The 19,042-nt window shown below is 40.7% G+C and overlaps 2 protein-coding genes across 2 annotated transcripts; both read left to right on the top strand.

The window, feature by feature from the left end:
* Positions 1–5,194: 5,194 nt before the first annotated feature.
* otos2 (otospiralin 2) lies at positions 5,195–8,452 on the top strand. The gene is made up of 3 exons (XM_072682916.1): positions 5,195–5,258; positions 7,354–7,371; positions 8,268–8,452. The coding sequence occupies exons 1-3, from the start codon at positions 5,195–5,197 to the stop codon at positions 8,450–8,452; spliced, it is 267 nt and encodes an 88-aa protein (XP_072539017.1).
* Positions 8,453–11,041: 2,589 nt separating this feature from the next.
* On the top strand, positions 11,042–16,397 carry ecrg4b (ECRG4 augurin precursor b). The gene is made up of 5 exons (XM_072682917.1): positions 11,042–11,111; positions 11,573–11,590; positions 12,958–13,005; positions 13,447–13,604; positions 16,248–16,397. The coding sequence occupies exons 1-5, from the start codon at positions 11,042–11,044 to the stop codon at positions 16,395–16,397; spliced, it is 444 nt and encodes a 147-aa protein (XP_072539018.1).
* The last annotated feature ends 2,645 nt before the right edge of the window (positions 16,398–19,042 follow it).

Here is a 19,042-nt window from a genome sequence, read left to right on the forward strand (position 1 = left end):
AAAGTGAGCAAATGATAAAATAAAGTACACTATATGGCCAAAAGTGTTGGGAGACCTTAGCAACCTTTATGACCTCTTGCTCTTCATCCATAGGCATTAACATGAGAGAGGGCCTGGCTCGCAATCTCTGTTCTAGTTCATTCCAATGGTGGTCGATGGGGTTGAGGTCAGGGCTCTGTGTGGATCAGTCAAGTTCTTCCACACCAGATTCACCCAGCCATGCCCTTATGGATCTTGCTTTGTGCACTAATGCACAGCAATGCTGGAACAGTAAAGACCCTCTCCAAACTCTATCCACACAGGTGGAAGCATACAACAGTCTAAAATCTCTTGGTATGCTAAAGCATTAAGGTTTCTCTTCCCTGGAACTAGGGGGCCTAAAAGCCAACCACTGAAAAACAACCCCATGGCATTATCCCTCCTCCACCAAACTTCAAAGTCAGGCAGGTAATGTTGTTCTGGCATTCTGCAAACACAAGACTCGTCCATCAGACTGCTAGATTGAGACTTTCAAGGTTCTGGTGTTATCCACCATGCGATCATTTTACTGTTAAAGCAAACTAAAACACTAACTGATTTATATTTATGCAGCATAGCATCTACTGGGGTGTGATTCATTGAAATTACCACCAAAACCTTAGAAGATGAAAATGTTGATCAATAAAAATATTAATTCACCAGAAGTGACTACTTACCCCTCAAACACAAGCCCACATGTAGTAGTGGAGGGTGATTGTACCTCCATTTTCTGCATCACAGTAAGACACATGCAGCGTGTTCATAATCAGCCAGGTCCTGGTCATGGCATCTTCTTTGTCAATCTCGGTCACGGAACAACAAAGAGCTGGAGAATAATCAATAAAATGATAATAATCATATTTTATAGCCAGATTTTAATGACTGTAACTCGCATTTGTACATTTGATTATTATTTTCAGTGGGACACAGAGTTGTCAGGGATTTTGGGCCCATGAAAAGATATCCACAACTCTAACTAATCCGCCAAAATACTCAATTATTACATTTTTAGGGCACCCCTGGTGGGACAACACGTCAACATCTCTGTGACAGTAGTGCCTGGACATTTTTCATCTGACCTCTAGAGGGCTCAGTCGCCTCAGTAGTAGATCCCTGTTCTGGGTTTGCCTTGATTGCTGCACTGTTGGATGGCAAGGCCCTATTAAACAGCAACTTCACCAGTGTATAACAGTTTAACACCATTTCTATTGGTTCATCATTAAATTGTGACACAATGTAAGAAACCATTGTCAAAAAGAAAAAAACAATGTCAAAAATGGAGACAATAATTAATAACTGTTTACTGTTTGTAGAATTTCTTTTAATAACCATTAACGTACTGTCAAAAGCAATTTAGTTTAACAATTGTGTCTTTAATAATCATAACTCCAAGATTTTACTTGGTTGACTTAAAACAATTTGTTCATTATGAATAAGTTAATCATTTGTTTAGTTATCTCATCTTGCTATTTTGTGATGCATAAACCTTTCATTTAGTAGTAGCATTTATTAATATGGCTATCAATAACAGACTTATTACTTAATTGTTGATATTAACAACCTATGACATTTAAATTTCTATATATTGTTTCTATACGTAAAAAAGCTTTGTCTGTGAAATGTGTTCTGCCTTTTTCCTCCGCCGAGTTTGACAAATAACACAAAAATCTGGACACTTGTCTCCTGTGGATTTAAAAAGGATGGAGGGTCGAGCTGAGCAATACTTAAAGCTTGAAGGGCTCTTGGTACAGACCGGCTTTTGACCATTGCCATCAAGTACGGAGGGGCCAGGGCTCTTGTTAGCTTTGTAGGCCAGCATTAGGGTCTTAAATCTGGTGGGAGCAGCTACAGGAAGCCAGTGAAGAGAGCACAGAAGAGGAGTCACATGGCTGAACTGAAACGTTTTCATGTTCTGAATCAGTTGCAGGGGTCTGACTGTACGCAAAGGAAGACCAGCCAGAAGGGAGTTGCTGTAGTCAAGTATTGAAATGATGAGTGACTGAACAAGCACCTGGGTGGCCTTTCTAGAGAGGACATTTATATTTGTATACTTTATATGAATGACAGTATTTACTTTAATTCAAATGTGGAAATCTGGAATCTAGTGCTGACCTTACAGTTTAGTGTAGACTACAGAGAGGAAGGAGGTATTTAAGATTCAGCCATGAACATGAATGTGAGCATTTTCATAAAGCTACACTGAAAACAGAGCTCTCCACCTTGGAAAGTAGTTTCGCCCTGTTTTCAATGACCAAAAGTGGCGTTCATGTCTGGACATTTAAATAACCTGATGTTTTTATTTTATGTTTCATTTTCATTTTACTTGATACTCCTTCCTCTAGCTGAAATATTTCATTGTTGTACCTGGGATGCATTTGCTCGGTGCTCTCTGCATGACTCCCCCAACCTCCATCCCAATCCCCTGCAGATACGCCTGTTTGTTTGTCATTCATTTCAACCTATTGCAGAGAAAGATAAGAACATGGAGAGTAGCTACCCGTTACTCCTGTACTGAGCTCCTGACAAAGTGTTTGTGACCGTGCCAGGCATGATCTCTGCTCCAAATGTCGGCAAATTTGCTCTCAAAACAGTCCTTAGTTGTTAAGGCAAGATTGGACAGTCTAATGTTAATGGCCTGTGATTATTTACTGGGCTATATGCATCTAACCAGAATGATGTGTGGAGCTGCAATTTCTAGCTCACAAGAGCAAAGCCAGAAATTCTTGTTCCGTTTTACTGTATTTATGTTTACCTGCATCTGTTGTAGTGTGGTCTGGTGTTTGTATGAGCTGAAGATCTTATTGCAGAGATAAATGCTTTTAAATAATGAGCTTACTACACCTTATCTGACTGTCAAGTTGAGTATGTCCTTTATTAAGTGCAAAATTTGTCGATTTGAGTACTCTTAAAAGAGATGGGTCTTCAAACCCATCCGAAGACCCATCTCTTTTAAGAGTACTCAAATCGACACATTTTGCACTTAATAAAGGACATCTTCTGGCTGCTCTCCCTCTGCGCACCATCAGGCCCCTGCAACTCATCCAGAATGCAGCGGCACGGGTCGTCTTCAACGTTCCAAAATTCAGCCATGTCACTCCACTGCTGCGTTCTCTTCACTGGCTTCCTGTAGCTGCCCGCATCAGATTCTAAACCCTGACTCTGGCCTACAAAGCCAAGAACGGACCAGCCCCTCCATACTTGATGGCGATGGTCAAAAGCCGATCCACACCAAGAGCCCTTCAAGCTTCAAGTACGGCTCGTCTCGACCCGCCATCCCTCAAAATCCGCAGAAGACAAGTGTCCAGGCTTTTTTCTGTCCTGCACCAAAGTGGTGGAACGAGCTTCCCCTGGGTGTCCGAACGCCCGAGTCACTCGCTGTCTTCAAACACGGACACAGCTCTTCAGAGAGTACTCGGACGAATAGTAGAGTACTATGGTCACCTTATTGTCTTGTGTTTAGTAAAGTCTAAAACTTAGAAGTATCTTTGAATTATTAGTCTATTTAAACTAGCTGAGGTTTTTCTTGGGTAAATAGCAAAGCACTTTTGTAAGTCGCTCTGGATAAGAACGTCTGCTAAATGCCTTAAATGTAAATGTAAGACCGCAAGACACTCTGGCCTTCCAGGGGAAGTTAATTCCACCACTTTGCTGCCAGGACAGAAAAAAGTCTGGATGCTTTTCTTCGCTGGATCTTAAAGGATGGTGGGTCAGGCCTGGCTGAACTTGAAGCTTGAAGGGTTCTTGGTACACATTGTCTTTTAACCATTGCCATCGGGTATAGAGAGGCTGGTCCATTCTTGGCTGTGTAGGCCAGCGTGAGGGGTTTGAATCTGATGCGGGCAGCAGCTACAGGAAGCCAGTGAAGAGAACGCAGCAGTGGAGTGACATGGTTGAACTTGGCAACATTAAAGACAGCCTTGTAGTTTACTGTAGTTTTATGTTGTTCACTATATATAGAGTAAGGAGGAAACATGAACGTGTTGTGACGCTAGCATTTTTATAAAGCTCCGGTTTCCCTATCCACACTATCACCACCATCTTGAAGAGCGTTTACAAAGAACACTTTTTGGTGTTTTCGTTTGGACAGGAGGCCGAAATGCTGGATGAAATATTCATTTACGCGTGGACGGACACGCCGACTTCCTGACTGAACAAACCCACCATGCAACATGAATAAGGGCAAGCTCAGCAGACCAGGGGTTGTGAGTTTAAATCGGGAGCCATGCCGATCTGCCATCAGCAGCAAGAGTCTGAGAAAGCACAATTGGCCATGTTCTCTCTGGGTGGTTAGATGACACCCTTTCTCCTCATCACTCCTAAATCGATGTTTGCCAGCATAGGCTGAGGATTGGTGCTTTCCTTCGAGCACGTCAACAGCCTGACAAAACCTCATCTGCGTTTTTGTTTATTTCTTTTATTTATTTCTTTTTTTTAAAGGCTGTGGCCAGTTTTATATGCACCGGCGGTAGACATGTTAAGAGACCTTATCCTCCTAGTGTTGGGAGCGTTGCTAGTGCTAGGGAAAGTTACGAATGGGTGGGCTTCTGAAACTAGTTCATGTCACAAGTTAAAGTGTGTCTTTGTGTTTGTTTCAATGTACTCCTCTACAAAACCTCATATGATGCAGAGGAACGTAACTCGACTAACGCTGAAAGCTCTTTAGCTCTTATTTAGATTAGAATGGTCTTCAGACCCAGATACCAGTGAGGGAACCGAGATGTGTACAGGGCCTCCTGCTTTGGACCAGAGTGGTGGGCCTACGGCAATACAAAGAGATCTTTGAGCTGACCAACACACTGACCAAGGTGCAAGATCACACAACAAACAGCAACAAGGCCGTAAAGCCCACAGTTATGGAGGTACGACATGTAGAGGGGTCATGTGAAAAGCACACAGCGCATTCCTGACCTTCGCCTGTTCTTCTTTAGGTTCTTGGGACACAAGCAGACGCAACAGGAGCAGGGCAGAGAGCTGCAGGTAATCTCAGCCATACAAACGGTTAGGATTGCTGTAATGCTCTTAATGTTCTTCTTAATTGTGAAATTCAGTTCTCTAGTTTGTAGTTAATCACTTATTGTTGTGCGTTGACTTCAACATGTCAATAGACGGAGATTTATATAAACATGGCTTACTGGGCTTACTTTCTATTTCCCCATCACCTTCAGACAGAGAGACCATGCCTCGGCTGTGTGTACCACTGATTCTCTGTGCACTTGTGCTTGGACTCTTCTGCCTCACAGGTAATAGACCTTCTATGTATGCTAATGTAACAAAATTTGAGCACTAATGTTGGTTCTTTTGTTATTTAAATAAAATATATTAGGTTTGCTGTATATTATACATGGAAAAAGAAAAAAAAGGGAAAATCTTGTAACTCCAAAATGGCAACTTTACAGGAGAAGGAAAAACCTGTCAGTGTAAAAAGATTTTATTCCATGTCATTTTGGATAATTTCTATTGGTCTAGATGACAGACTATCTAAAGAATAACTGCCCAATTCAATTATGTCAAAGTGAATAACTGTGTGAATCTACATTATACAGTACTTATACAGTATTGAATTGAACAAATCTATGTGCTGGCTGGGGCATCCTGGAGAATTCTGGACCCAAACTTTGTTCTTTAACTAGTTTAATTAGAAATCAGAAATTCTTGTTACTTTTACTGTATTTTTTAGATGATCTGGTTTCACAAGCAAAAAAACAAAAACACTCTTATTACGGGGATAAATAGATTAAATGGACTCTGTACTGAATATCCAAAAGTTTGTAGACACCCGCTCACCTAACATCACCTGAATTTAAGGGTATGATGCTGCAGGTATCAGTCACCACGTTTTGTAAACATTTTAATGTAATAACTATGTAGCTTTTAGAGCCATTAAACTTTACAGCTGTCTGGTTCCTCACCACCAACACCACTGTGAATAATTCTGACTGGAGACACTTTGACAGCTAGTCAAAATATCCAACATATATATCCAATATAAGCTGAATTACATTTTAAGCATTATTTCTTCTTCCCTTCTGGGGGAAAACAAACAAACAAACACTCAAAGACCAACATGGATTTGAGGATTGTCTAAACTTGTTTCACTCGGGTTGATTAAGCTTCAAAACACAACATATGCATCCAAAACACAACATATGCTGGTTTTGCTGCTACTTTTGATAGTATCTCAGCTTCCACTGCTGGTAACCCCTGTTTAAAACCACCACACAAGCTGCTCTAACCTGTTTTCTAGGGATTTTTTACTAGATAAAGTGACTTCCAACAAGTGAAGATAAAATAATCTGTTAAACTATTCTTTCAGAATGAGAAATTTGGCAAGTGAAATCATGTTTTGTAGTGAATCAACTTTACTGTATAGATCCAGTTATCAGATTTTTGTCTGGGCCAGGAGTTTTACAAGATAAGCCCCATAACATTCCTGCTTTTTTTCCTGGGACACTAAGGGACAATTTTAGCTGCAGACAGACAGGCCTGAAACTCTGTGTCTGTGTTTGGTACGCACCTCTGGCTTACCTCATGCATGCATGCTGCTTTTTAGAGCATGTAACCTGTCCTGATTTGACAAGGCATCAAAATTACTTTGGTTCACTTTCTCCTGTTGCATCAGTAGCATGTGGGAGACCATCCGCCAACAGAAACGTTCAAAAAAAGCCTTTCTGACTGAAGGATACAGTGTCCTAGGTATTTTTATTAAAGCAAAAGTAAAAGACTATGACCATATCATCATGAAAGACTTTGGAAATGTCTTTGCAAATACCTTCATTCAACTATTGAAACTGTCTTTGAAAGCATTACATTTAGGCTTGCTGGGCTTTAGAGACAAACAAACACTTAGAGACACTGATTAGATTAGAAGCATTATTGTAGTGGGAATACATTAAAAGCATCACTTTTAGCATATAACTAATATATTATGACATTTTCATTATTATTTTTTTCCCTCCATTTCCTCCAGTGGTCTATGTATGGTTGCTTTGCAAAAGTAACACTTTAAATGAACTAAATTGTTTATCAGGATTCTCATATATTTATTTTATCTTATTGTAGGCTGTTGTAGTTTAAGTAACGCATAGCTTGTTCAGTCTATGGGCTAAGAACTATTGTCAGGTGTCACTGTTGTGTTCCTCTGTGTAAATACTGTGTTTGTGGAAATCATAGTGGTTCTTCGCCTACTCAACACAGGCCTCATTTTAAAAAGAACTAGTAGTGAATGACTAGTTACTTGGCTCCATCATAAACTCTCTTCCTTCTGGGCGCTTTCTCAACCAGGATCGTTTATCTTGTCTAAATGGGCTGAATTTTACTCTCTAACTTTCTTTTCAGGGGCTGAAGAAAACCAAGGTGAGCAGTAATTCTTAACCGTACACACACACACACACACACACACACACACACTGCAAAATGCACCTGTGCACAGTAGAGTAGACTTATATTTTCTCTCAAATATAGAATTTTGAGTAATCCTATACATTTCCACTCAAATGATCAGACCTGCCTAAATGCATTAATAATCCTAAGACATTTTCACGCATAGGCTTGGGCTTATGTTCTTAATGTTTCTAAAGCCATTAGAAAAAAGCTAATATTCTTAATATTATTCTTACTATAATCTTATTATTTACAATAATAACTGATTAATGTTCAGTGTGAAAATGTGTATTAGGCCATATGTGTTTTAATATGTGTAAATAAAATATTTTCTGATAACTTGAAATACTTAATAGCTTAAAAATCCTAAAAGCCCTAAAAAAAGCTTCCTGGGGTGATATGCACGCCCCTGTTTTAGTTCAGATTTATTTGGTAGCAGTTTAAGACTATCATTTTCTTTAAAAAGCCCAGTAGAAACAACACACACATAGTCAACTGCTTACTGACAACTTTACTTCTGCATTGCTGTGGGGCTTGAAATGCTTAAACAATGTTTCTCAAATGATAAATTAGGAGTGTTAGGAGTATTAAGTTTTAAGTTGTTGATTAAATGTTGTACACTGTACACACACTACACACAAGGAACAACTCAATGGGAACAACAGTAGTTTGCCTTGATTTGCATGTAGTTACCGATTAGTGATCCTTAGGGTGTAATAAGGCACAGAGCGTAATAGGTTAAACAGTCCCTGAGAAGTCTCTTAGAGATAAGATGATGTGTCTAAACTTTTGATTGTCTCTGTACCACTATACGTTTCTGTATGCCTCCTTCTAATTAACTTTCATTTACTGTTGTTCATTTTTGTCAGCGGAGTCCCGTGAGAAAAGGGGCGTGCCTAACTGGGCGATGACGTCATCAGACTTCTTCGGCTGGATTGAGGAGCTGCGCTCTCACGCTGGTTATGATAAGATCGAGGAGCTGGCCAAAACCTTCTGGGCCCACTTCCCCTCAGCCAGCCGCCTGGGCTACGACCCCCCTGCTCCTGAGGAGTGAAGCCTTTTTTTTTAATTTTTTTAAAAATAAATCCTGCATGTTGTGATTGCTGCTGTCCCAACTGCTGTCACCTGTCAGAACGAGTCTTATCATGTGGCTAGATGTGTTCGGAAGCAAAATGTGAAACCAATAAGTGAGCTTCATATTTTTTTTTGTTTGCCCTCTCCCCTCTGTTTGACATATCTGCTGTCTTTTTTAATAACGGTAGTCATTAGGGTAGGATTATTGTCTTGCAGAATAAAAGGCCTTTTAACATACATTATATGGCCAAAAGTTTTGGGACATCTGCTCATTCATTGTTTCTTGCAAAATCGAGGGTATTTAAAACCGTGACATGAGCGTTTGTGATTGAGCACAGTCATCCCAGCTCAATGTGGGGGGCTTTATATCCCTCTAGCCCACACCTGGAATTTGGGCATGGTGCTAGTATGGTCAAGGTTATGCTGTAGACTGGGACTTCTGCCACTGCTGGTAGACCTGTATGACCGTATGCTTCTATACACCTGCAAATTTAGCTACTTCCTTCACATTAAAGCCAATACACAATCATGAACATCTGCTTAGCGACCCATATCTCCACACATGGAACGGGTCATTTACTGCACTGTACAACCTCTTCTTAATCTATGAATCTTGTCACACACCTTGCAGGTATTTATAGCCCTGTAAGAGCCTGAAGTTTTTACCACCTTAAACACACATGGTGACTAATTCTTTTGTCCAGAGAGATTACATATGTCATATGGCATTCAGGAGAAAATGCATTAGGTCTGCAACGTTAATTTTCCCTTAGAGGAAAAACTGGAAAGAGTTCGCCTGGTTAAAAATGCATTTAGCATTGGTTCTGACTTCTGTAGATGGTAGAATGTATATGCGATACATTCTGTAGCTGCAGGTCCGGGCTACCTCAGTTTGCATCAGTAACTTTCTATATCCTCCACAGGTTTGTTGCAAGACGTCTGTGTTCATACTTCATGGTTTACTGTCACTTCAAAGCTGAGGCAGGAAATGCTAGTCAAACAGAGAAAATTAACATGCAGGAAAACATCTGCCTAACCTCTAGCTGTTTTTCCTATTCCTGCACAGAATTATGCCTCCTGAAATTAAGAGGTGTAAACCAGCTGCTAATTACTTTCTGCATTCATAACATAAATCGTCTTTACCTCATTAGTTGAAATGCCATTTTTATTTGATTGATCCCTTTTAGTGAACTTTTAATTGTGGGACTTGTATAGTAGATGTATGAGACGTCACATTGCGTGCCATAAATATTTCTAAACTGCTGGTATCTTTTATATTACGGGTGTTAAATTTCATGATCCTGTTGTTTCAGTTGGATTCATTTCATTTCAATAGTAGGGTAACCATATTTTAAAAAAAAAAAAAAAAAAAAAAAAAAAAGGACACTGGGGGACACTATTCTGGGAGCTTCAAGTAAGCCTCTGTTGTACCACCATGGCAGTGTGTATGTGTGAGGATGGGAGGGAGTTAAATACCTCTAGAACTATGCAAATGTGATCAGATTTGTATCTGGTTGAAATGCTTCTTGGGTGTGTTTACTGTTGCATTTTTATGTGGCTCAGGATTACCTGGATCTAATTCTGATACTCAAGACTCATGACGTGACCAGGAACATTTACAGCTGGTCACAAGTATGGGACTGAACCAGGTTACAGAGTGATACGTGAAAATATGTTTCTCCGTAAAAAGAGCGTGCATGGTAGAGAACATGGTTCAATATTTTTGAGCAACTCCCCATTCCAACCTCTATAAGAAAACACTGAACAAGACAACCTACATCTGCAAACAACCAGCCCTTACTGAAAATTCTGAAATACTTCATCTGGAAACTTGGTCAAGCAGAAATCCCACTCAGCAGAAATCTGTTGAAAGATGGCTTTGCATGATGTCTTAACAACACTGCTTCAAGTGATGCTTCACTGCTGCAAGAGCAACTGTCAAAAGCGTGAATCTCTTTCTTTTCTAAGACCTCAACATATGTTTTTGAACAGCAGCAATTTTAATCAGATAGTCTAGTTTGGGTTCGTACATTGGCGTTCAAATTCATCAAATTATTTTCATGGCTATGTTAGGGCTACATGTGGTCCAGAAAAGATGACCATTTTAGGCTAAATTTGAACCAAATCAGACAGACTAAAAACAGCCCAATGTTCAACGTCTCTTTTTGGACTAAATAAAGTCCAATCAACCGGACGGGCCAACCAGATTTATCCCAGAAAACAACGTCCATATGACGTCTGGTGCTGATATTTTCTGTTTTGTTACTTAGTACAGGGAAACATACAGGGAACAAAATTATTGTTCTGTAGGAATCAACGGCATCCTGTAGATACAGCTGGAAGAGCTTAAGCTATAAAACCTGGGATTGCTCCTCTGCACATGGGTTGTAGGATTCTACAGAGCTTTCTAGTGGCTGGTTTGGCTTTCAGGCGCATTCCTCCACACGCACCAGCAAGTTCCCAGCAGGAATGTTAGCCTTCGTCCTGAGGGCTCCTAACCCCCTCTAGCAAGCAATGTGAATCTCGCCTCATTCAGCATAGTCAGCATCTAGCCTAACGGACCACAGCCATGGAGCTCCACAGCTTCTGTCTTAATGTTCTGCTTTTCCTTGTTTTTCTGAACATCTACAGCCCCTCAGGTATGTCACTCTTTGGGTTTTGCTTCTTCTGTATATTTCTATGGGCAGGATCTCAAAGAGACTGGGAAAGCTGCATTGTTCTTAAACACTTTTGTTCATGTGTAAAAGGTCAGCTCACTTAAGCAGGGCTAATCAAGGTTAATGCAGAGAGAAAAATGTAGGGCTCAAAAGGTATTTCTGCATGAATCAGCCTTGGAAAAAATAGGCTATTTTGTGAAAACTGTATATTAGGTGAAGGCAATACTTCACAACAAGGCTGATAATGAATAAGAGATGCTGTTTACTTCAGTGCGACCTACCTCGTTTTGTAATTTTGGCTTGTTTTTCATTTCACCCCATTCTTAACCCTTTTTCAGCTGCATGCTTTATCTGGTTATGGGTCATGACTTAAGCTTATCTACCACATAGTACATAACTTCAGGTTCAAATGTGTTAAATTTCACTTTTTCTTTTCTTTTTAGGGGCTGAACAGAGCCAAGGTGAGCAACCCCTTCTAACTGTATATAAAAGTCTGTATTTCATGCTAATATAGTTCATTACAAAATACAAAATATTATACACCATACAAAATGTGGTTGCATGCATTGATGGGCCACTGGGTCTGGAAATATTTGTATGTCTACAACATTGTTGATATTTTAGTTGTGTACCACAGAAATGAAAATCAGTTTAAGGGTATAATATGAAAGTATGCATAGCCAACTTGAGTAAATAGTGTAGGATTTGTGAAAATATATTTTCATGCATAACATTTTTGGGGTTTAAAAGTAATTGGACAAATGTTAGTGATCACTGATCACTGATCCATTGTTCTCTGGCCAAGTGCGTGTTATACACCGTTTCCCATACATGTAAGCAGTTAAAAGATTTAGAGCTCATTTAGAGGTCAAATGTAGAAATAGCATTTGGAATGTGATGTCCTAAAATCTGAAAAATCTAAACCACATTGACAGTGAAACAGGTCAAAACAGTGACTCAACTCAGAAATGCCAAAAACCTGGAGGATCACAGACAACAACAGATCAAGAACACCTCCAGATGTAATTGTACCAAAATGATGAGAGGAGAAAAGTATGGAGAAAAAAAGGGATTGCTCATGATCTGTCAAACATGGTGGAGGTAGTGCGATGGCAAGGGCATGTATGGCTGCCGGTTGAAATGGTTTCTTTGTAGTAATTGATGATGTGACTGCTGACAGAAGCAGAAAGATGAAGTGTATAAGGATATATGATCTGCTTGAGCTACATGATCTCAGATTCAGCCAAATGCAAAAAACTCAGTGGACTGCGCTTCACAGGTAACGATGGAAATTGGCCCAGGGCATAAATCAAAAGCAACCCAGGATTTACTAAAAAGATCCTGCGAGGGCCAGGTCAATCACTCAACCTCAATCCAGTCTAGAATGCATTTCACGTACTGAATTCTAAAGCAACCATAAAAAACAAGACGAACAAGAAGAAACTAAAGACAGCTGGAATAAAAACCTGGCAGACCATCACCAGGCAAGAAACCTGGCGTCTGGTGATGTCTGTGTTCCAGACTTCAGGCAGTAATTAACTGCAAAAGGATTTGTATTAGAAAAAGTATTATGCATGATTATGGTTGTAACCATTCCACCCTAAACCTGATTTGGATGCAAATACTCTCAAACAGATGCACTTTGAATATGTTGTAGACAGATAAAATAAAAATGACTTTGATGTTGACATCCAAATATTTTGAGGTTGTAAAAGTCTTTCATACTGGCTTCTACCAGTATGTTTCCCAATACAGCAATAGATTGCAGAAATAGTTTTTTATTTTCTATTTAATTCACCATATGAAAATAATCTTTTGTCTTTTCCAGATGGTTCTAGTGCAAATACACTCCGCAAGCTGCTCAAGAAAAGGGAAGGTGACGTGTCTATCTACTGTATATCAGTATTGTTTGTTTCTATGCTTACATTGGTTATCTATACCCTGTTATTAGTATGTACTTAGACCAAAATCTGAAAGTCAGTACATACCATAAATTTGATGATGGACTGAAATTTTGAACCGTAGATATCACCAGATGGCAAGTTTCTTCCCTGGTTATGCAAGTCCTATACTGCAGCTGTCAGCAATTGCTGCTTGTTCTTGGGGTATTTGGTGTTCGGGCATATGTGCCTTCAGGACATGAAATGCATAGTCTTGCATTTACATGGCCTTTGCTGAGCAAAACGTCTTTGCCTTACAGAATCTGAAGCTGCTTTTGCAGCATGCTTTGGGTCATTTTCCACTATGCTCCTGGTCAGAACCTTTAGCCAAAAAACCGACTGGTGTGGCACCAACTGTCATTCTTCCACAGTGCTAGTCCAGAGCCAGCCTGCAGCTGAGGTAGTCGTTTCTCAGGTCAAAGCTAAAGAATTCCTCTCAGCCCCTCGGAGGCCCAGGAGGAACCTGTGGGACCGCAGCCGTCCAGATGTGCAACAGTGGATCCAGCAGTTCATGCAAATGGGCTACGATGAGGCTGTGAGTTCAATGTTTTTATGAATATGCACTCATTTAACTATTTTAACGAGTAGACCTGCCATGTAGGTAGGTAAACCATTTTGTAGGTTTACAGTTGGTTTACTAGTTGTGACTGGTTGGGTAGGGCTGGCGACATATTGTTATGATTAATTTTTTTATGCTTTTCAGAGTAATCATGGGTATCGTCCGCCAGTGGTTCTTTGGTAATATTTTAGTTTCCAACCTATTAAACGCAAACAGATTCCATGCTTTTACATTGAATGCTACACTAATACTGGGTAGGTCCTCCTTTTGCTCTCCAAACAGCCATAAGATGGTGGAAACATTCATTTGAGGTTCTGGGCCATGTTGATATGATTGTGCCACACATTTTTTGTTCACTGCAGAGTATTCAGGGAAACTTTCATAGTATAAATCTCCTGTTTTTCTGCATTACAAAGATAAAGTAAAGGTAAACGTGCACGTATACAGTGTACACTGTACAGCGAAATGTGTCCTCCGCATTTAACCCATCTGGTAGTGAACACACACACATGTGTTAGGGGCAGTGAGTACACACACACACACACACCCAGAGCGGTGGGCAGCCAACTCCAGCGCCCGGGGAGCAGAGAGGGTAAAGGGCATTGCTCAAGGGCCCAACAGTGGCAGCTTGCCGAGCCCGGGAATCGAACCCACAACCCTGTTATCAATATCCCGGTGCTCTAACCACTGAGCCAACACTGCTCTGATAATTTACTGGATTCAGATCCAGTGACTGGAAAGACCACTAAAGGCCTTTGAGGAACACTGAACTCATTATTATGCTCATGAAAGCAGTTTGAGATGCCTGTTGCTTTGGGACATGGTGCATTATCATGCTAGGAGAAGCAATTAGAAGATTGTGGTCATGAAGAAAATTTCATGAGATGTGATCATCTGCTGCTGTAGTCCATCTGCCCAAAAAGGTCAGACATGTTATGAATTCAGAGATGCTCATCACAATTGTACAGAGTGCTTATCTGAATTACTGTACTTTCTGACTAGTCTGGCCATTCTCTACTGACCTCTCCCATCAACAAGGTGTTTCCGTCTGCAGAACTGCTGCTCACTAGACGATGTCTCTTCACTACTCCACTCTGAGTAAACTCTGGAGATCCCAGGAGATCAGAAGTTAGAGAAATAGTTAAACCTTAAACCCAACACATCTGGCACAAACAATCATGCCACGCTCAAAATCACACCCTTACCCTCTGCATTCTGATGGTTTCGGTCAACATTACCTGAAAATGCTGGCCTGTAACAGGATTTGAAAGGTAGAAAATGAATGACTGGCTGAGTGGGAGTCTCTAAATTTAACAGAGGTGTATAATTTATCGTGTGTCAGTCCAAGAAGAAGAGATGGTCAGCTGTCTGCTTGAGTCCAGGCCTATCCACAAAGTGTGTAATTACTGTGGCTGTGGTTATTGAGCCTTGACAACTTATTGATGGAAGCATGACTGGCCACACCACCATCTGTGTCCTCTCAGACATGAATAGTCTATGGGTGGGTGTATGTTTGGGTCCAAGCACATGGAGTGGAAATAAAGAGCACTGACTCAGTTACCGGACATGTCCCTTGATTGTACAATGTTGCCTAGGTAACCTACCCATATTTAGTTTATTATAGGCACAGAGTTCAGCCTGTAAAAAGGGGACAGGGGTACATCCCATATTTTTCTCATTCTAATTTTGCCCTTAGTAAAATGAGTGCTGGAAAGAAATGAATAGTGGTAATGAATATGCAAATGCAAAAACCCAGTAATTCACTCAGTTAGTGTATTAAAGATGATCTAGAAATCTTACCGTTCTTAGAAAAAATTCATCCTACCCTAGACAGAGCGCACTAAATAAGGAAACATGTCTGCTATTCAGGTAACTGGACAGAAAGTTAAATAACTGCAGTATATGGTTAAACTGGGTTGGGAGATGTTTTTGCTACAGAGCCCCCAAAAGGACATGATGTTTTCTGTTAATGGGTGAAGACTGACCTAAGCTTTTCAGACATCAAATTCAGACATATTGAAGGAGCCTAGAATCCTGAAAATAACATGACATGTGTGACAGTCTCAAATCTACCTCAGAAATCTCACAAACAGTAGGGGTATCGGACATAAATAAGTGGTATCATGCCACCTCTAGTGTCTGCAGTGAAGAGAACATTGGGCCTCATTCTCAAACCGTCCTTACGCAGTTTTCACTAACAGCTGGAAACAAGTTCCTTGTGTGTGATTTTTTTTGTTTTGGGGGTAGGGGGGATTTGATCAGTTAATGAGGACAACGCAAGGCTCTATCATTGTAGGAGCAGAGCTGTGAACAATTCTGTGTTCAGATTCATAATATAGATTATTCTTAGGTTTTTTTTTTAGGAATGTTGTGGTGAATGAAGCCCATTGTTATTTTTTGTATCGTAGTGTGTCTGTGGTTGAGCTAACATTTATTAAGGTTATTAGAAGGTTTTTCTCCAGCCTCTGTTCTTCCACCAGCTGCTTCTACCTTTATTTCATCTGAAAGAAAAAGCAGTCAGGGGACATTTCAAGGACATTTCCTCCTATGAATGATTGATGAACGTCATATCACAGAATGATACAGTATTCTACCTTACTCTCCTTAATGTATTTCCAGAGGCTGGAGACCGACCTCGCTCACTGGATGGACCACGCAAGAGCAAACGATCAAGGGAGGCAGCATCATTATGATGAGAATGCTGCAATGGGGCCGCGGGATTCCAGCGCCTACAGACATGGCGCCAATGTCAATTACGATTACTACTAAGTTACTATTAAGTGTTTATGACTGATTATTTTTATATGGAGTCTAAAATACTGGACTTCTTGGAACTCTGGTAACGCTTTCCTCTGCCTGCTTTGTTACTGTAATCAGTGCAGGATCTATAAACCTATGCTTTCTTATGAATGTCATGTAATACTGCTTTAGAATGGCTTCTAGACTCATAACATAGATAGGCCCTTCATGATGACTGGCAAACATATACAACCATTTATGATGGCAGATTCCATTGTTTGCTACATTGTTGGACATTTCAAAAAGTGCTTTGCTGTATCTCCTGATCTTTGCACATGGTTGGAGTCAGCCTCAGTAAATGTTTATGTAGGTCTGTATCAGTTGTAATTAAAGGGCTTCGGTAGAATTTGGAACTTTTGGCTTCTAGCTATATTGTAACCTTTGTCATTGTCAAATTGTCCTCCTTGTATTGTCCTGAACTTTGTCTCACTACTGTGACATGTGAATACATTTTATTCGACTTTAATAAGGTGAATGATCTTTTTCCTACACTAAACCATAAAAAAAACTCAATCATTAAAATATTATTCATTTTCTTTTACAGTCTCTTAAGCTTTGAAGTTCTTTTGAAGTTCAACTAAATCATAGGTAGTAACTGGAAAAATGTTTGATTCACTGATTAAAAATGTGGTTTGACCATTATCCAAGTCACAATTATGGTCACAGCAGTTCATGACCTCAAACTGAAGAGATGTTGGGTTATGGAACAAGACAATGACCCAAAGCACACAAGCACATCAACTTTATGTTGGTTAAAAACAAGATGCTTTTGTTGTTTTGGAACGGCCAAGTCCGACTCCTTAATCCTATTAAGAGATGCTTTAGTATGAGGATGGCAGTGTGTGCAAGTTTAGTTTAGTAAGATTGTGTTTGTCTTAGATGTTGGTTGGACCACATTTTCTAAGAGGAGATACTGTATGTTGTAAATATTATTTTTCTCAGTAATCAATTCAGTCTAACTAAACTGCATTAACCAACCATTAAGTTGGCATAGTTAGGGCATATTGAAATATCTTATAACTAGGGATTACAAGAGATTTCGCAACCCATGCAGTATTGAACCTCTAACCAGACTAGTGTTCGATTCCCTAGCTGACCAGCACACAAGGCTACATCAATAAGAATCCTTGGGCAAGACTCCTAACACTACATTCACCTACCTGTGTAAGATGATACAATAGGCCTTGCTCTCTCAGGGGTGGGTTAATGGCACAAATTACACAAGTTAGGCAGAACATTAGATAAAATTTGAATTAAATTATTTTACATTTTAATTTCAAAACTATAATTATAATGATATGATTTATAACTATACAATAACTATAAATATATAGTTCAGTGTTCAGGAGAGTGAATACTAGGAAGGCTGCGGGACCCGATGGCATCTGTGGTCGAGTCCTAAAAGCCTGTGCAGATCAGCTAGCCCCGGTATTCACGGACATCTTTAATCTCTCACTGACGCAGGGGATTGTTCCATCGTACTTCAAACAGTCCATCATCGTTCCTGTCCCGAAGAAACCACAGCCAGCCTGCCTCAACGACTACCGCCCAGTCGCCCTCACATCAGTCGTGATGAAGTGCTTCGAGAAGCTGGTGAGAGACTTCATCACATCCACGCTGCCTGACACCCTGGACCCGTTTCAGTTTGCATACTGCCAAACCGTTCCACAGATGATGCCATCGCTCACCTTCTCCACACATCGATGACACATCTGGATGCTGGGAGGGGTAATTATGTTAAAATGCTGTTTGTGGACTACAGTTCAGCATTTAACACTATTATTCCCTCAAGACTCACCACAAAGCTGGAAGATCTAGGTCTCCACCCATCCATCTGTGACTGGATCTCCAACTTCCTCACAAACAGACCACAAGCTGTTCGGGTAGGCAAGCATGTCTCACCCACCCTCACCCTCAGTACCGGAGCCCCTCAGGGCTGTGTCCTTAGCCCTCTGCTGTACTCGCTGTACACCTCAGACTGCAAAGCCACTTCCAGCTCCACCAACATCATTAAGTTTGCTGACGACACAGTTGTGGTGGGCCTGATCTCAGGAAATAACGAGAAGGCCTACCTGGAAGAGATTAGAACCCTGGAGAACTGGTGCCAGGATAATAATCTCCAGCTAAATGCCAGCAAAACGAAGGAGCTGATTGTGGACTTTAGCAGGAAACAGCAGAGGAGCTACCAACCTGTCCACATCAGTGGAACGGCAGTGGATAGGGTAGAAAGCTTCAAATACCTTGGAGTGACCATCTCTCAGGACTTGTCATGGAGTTGCCACATCAACACCATAACGAAGAAGGCTCGTCAGCGCCTATACCACCTGAGATGACTGAGGGACTTCAGACTGCCCTCCAAGGTACTACGATCCTTCTACTCCTGCACCATCGAGAGCATCCTCACGGGGAACATCACAGTCTGGTTTGGGAACAGCACCAAGCAGGACAGGCAAGCGCTACGACGAGTGAGACGTTCAGCAGAGCGAATCACTAGGATGGAGTTTCCTGACCTGCAGTCCATCTACAAGAAGCGGTGTTGGACCAAGGCCAAGAAGATTGTGAAGGACCCCAGTCATCCCAACAATGGACTGTTTTCTCTGTTGCCCTCGGGGAAA

This window comes from Salminus brasiliensis, chromosome 7 (assembly GCF_030463535.1).
Source record: "Salminus brasiliensis chromosome 7, fSalBra1.hap2, whole genome shotgun sequence".
Taxonomy (NCBI): Eukaryota; Metazoa; Chordata; class Actinopteri; order Characiformes; family Bryconidae; genus Salminus; species Salminus brasiliensis.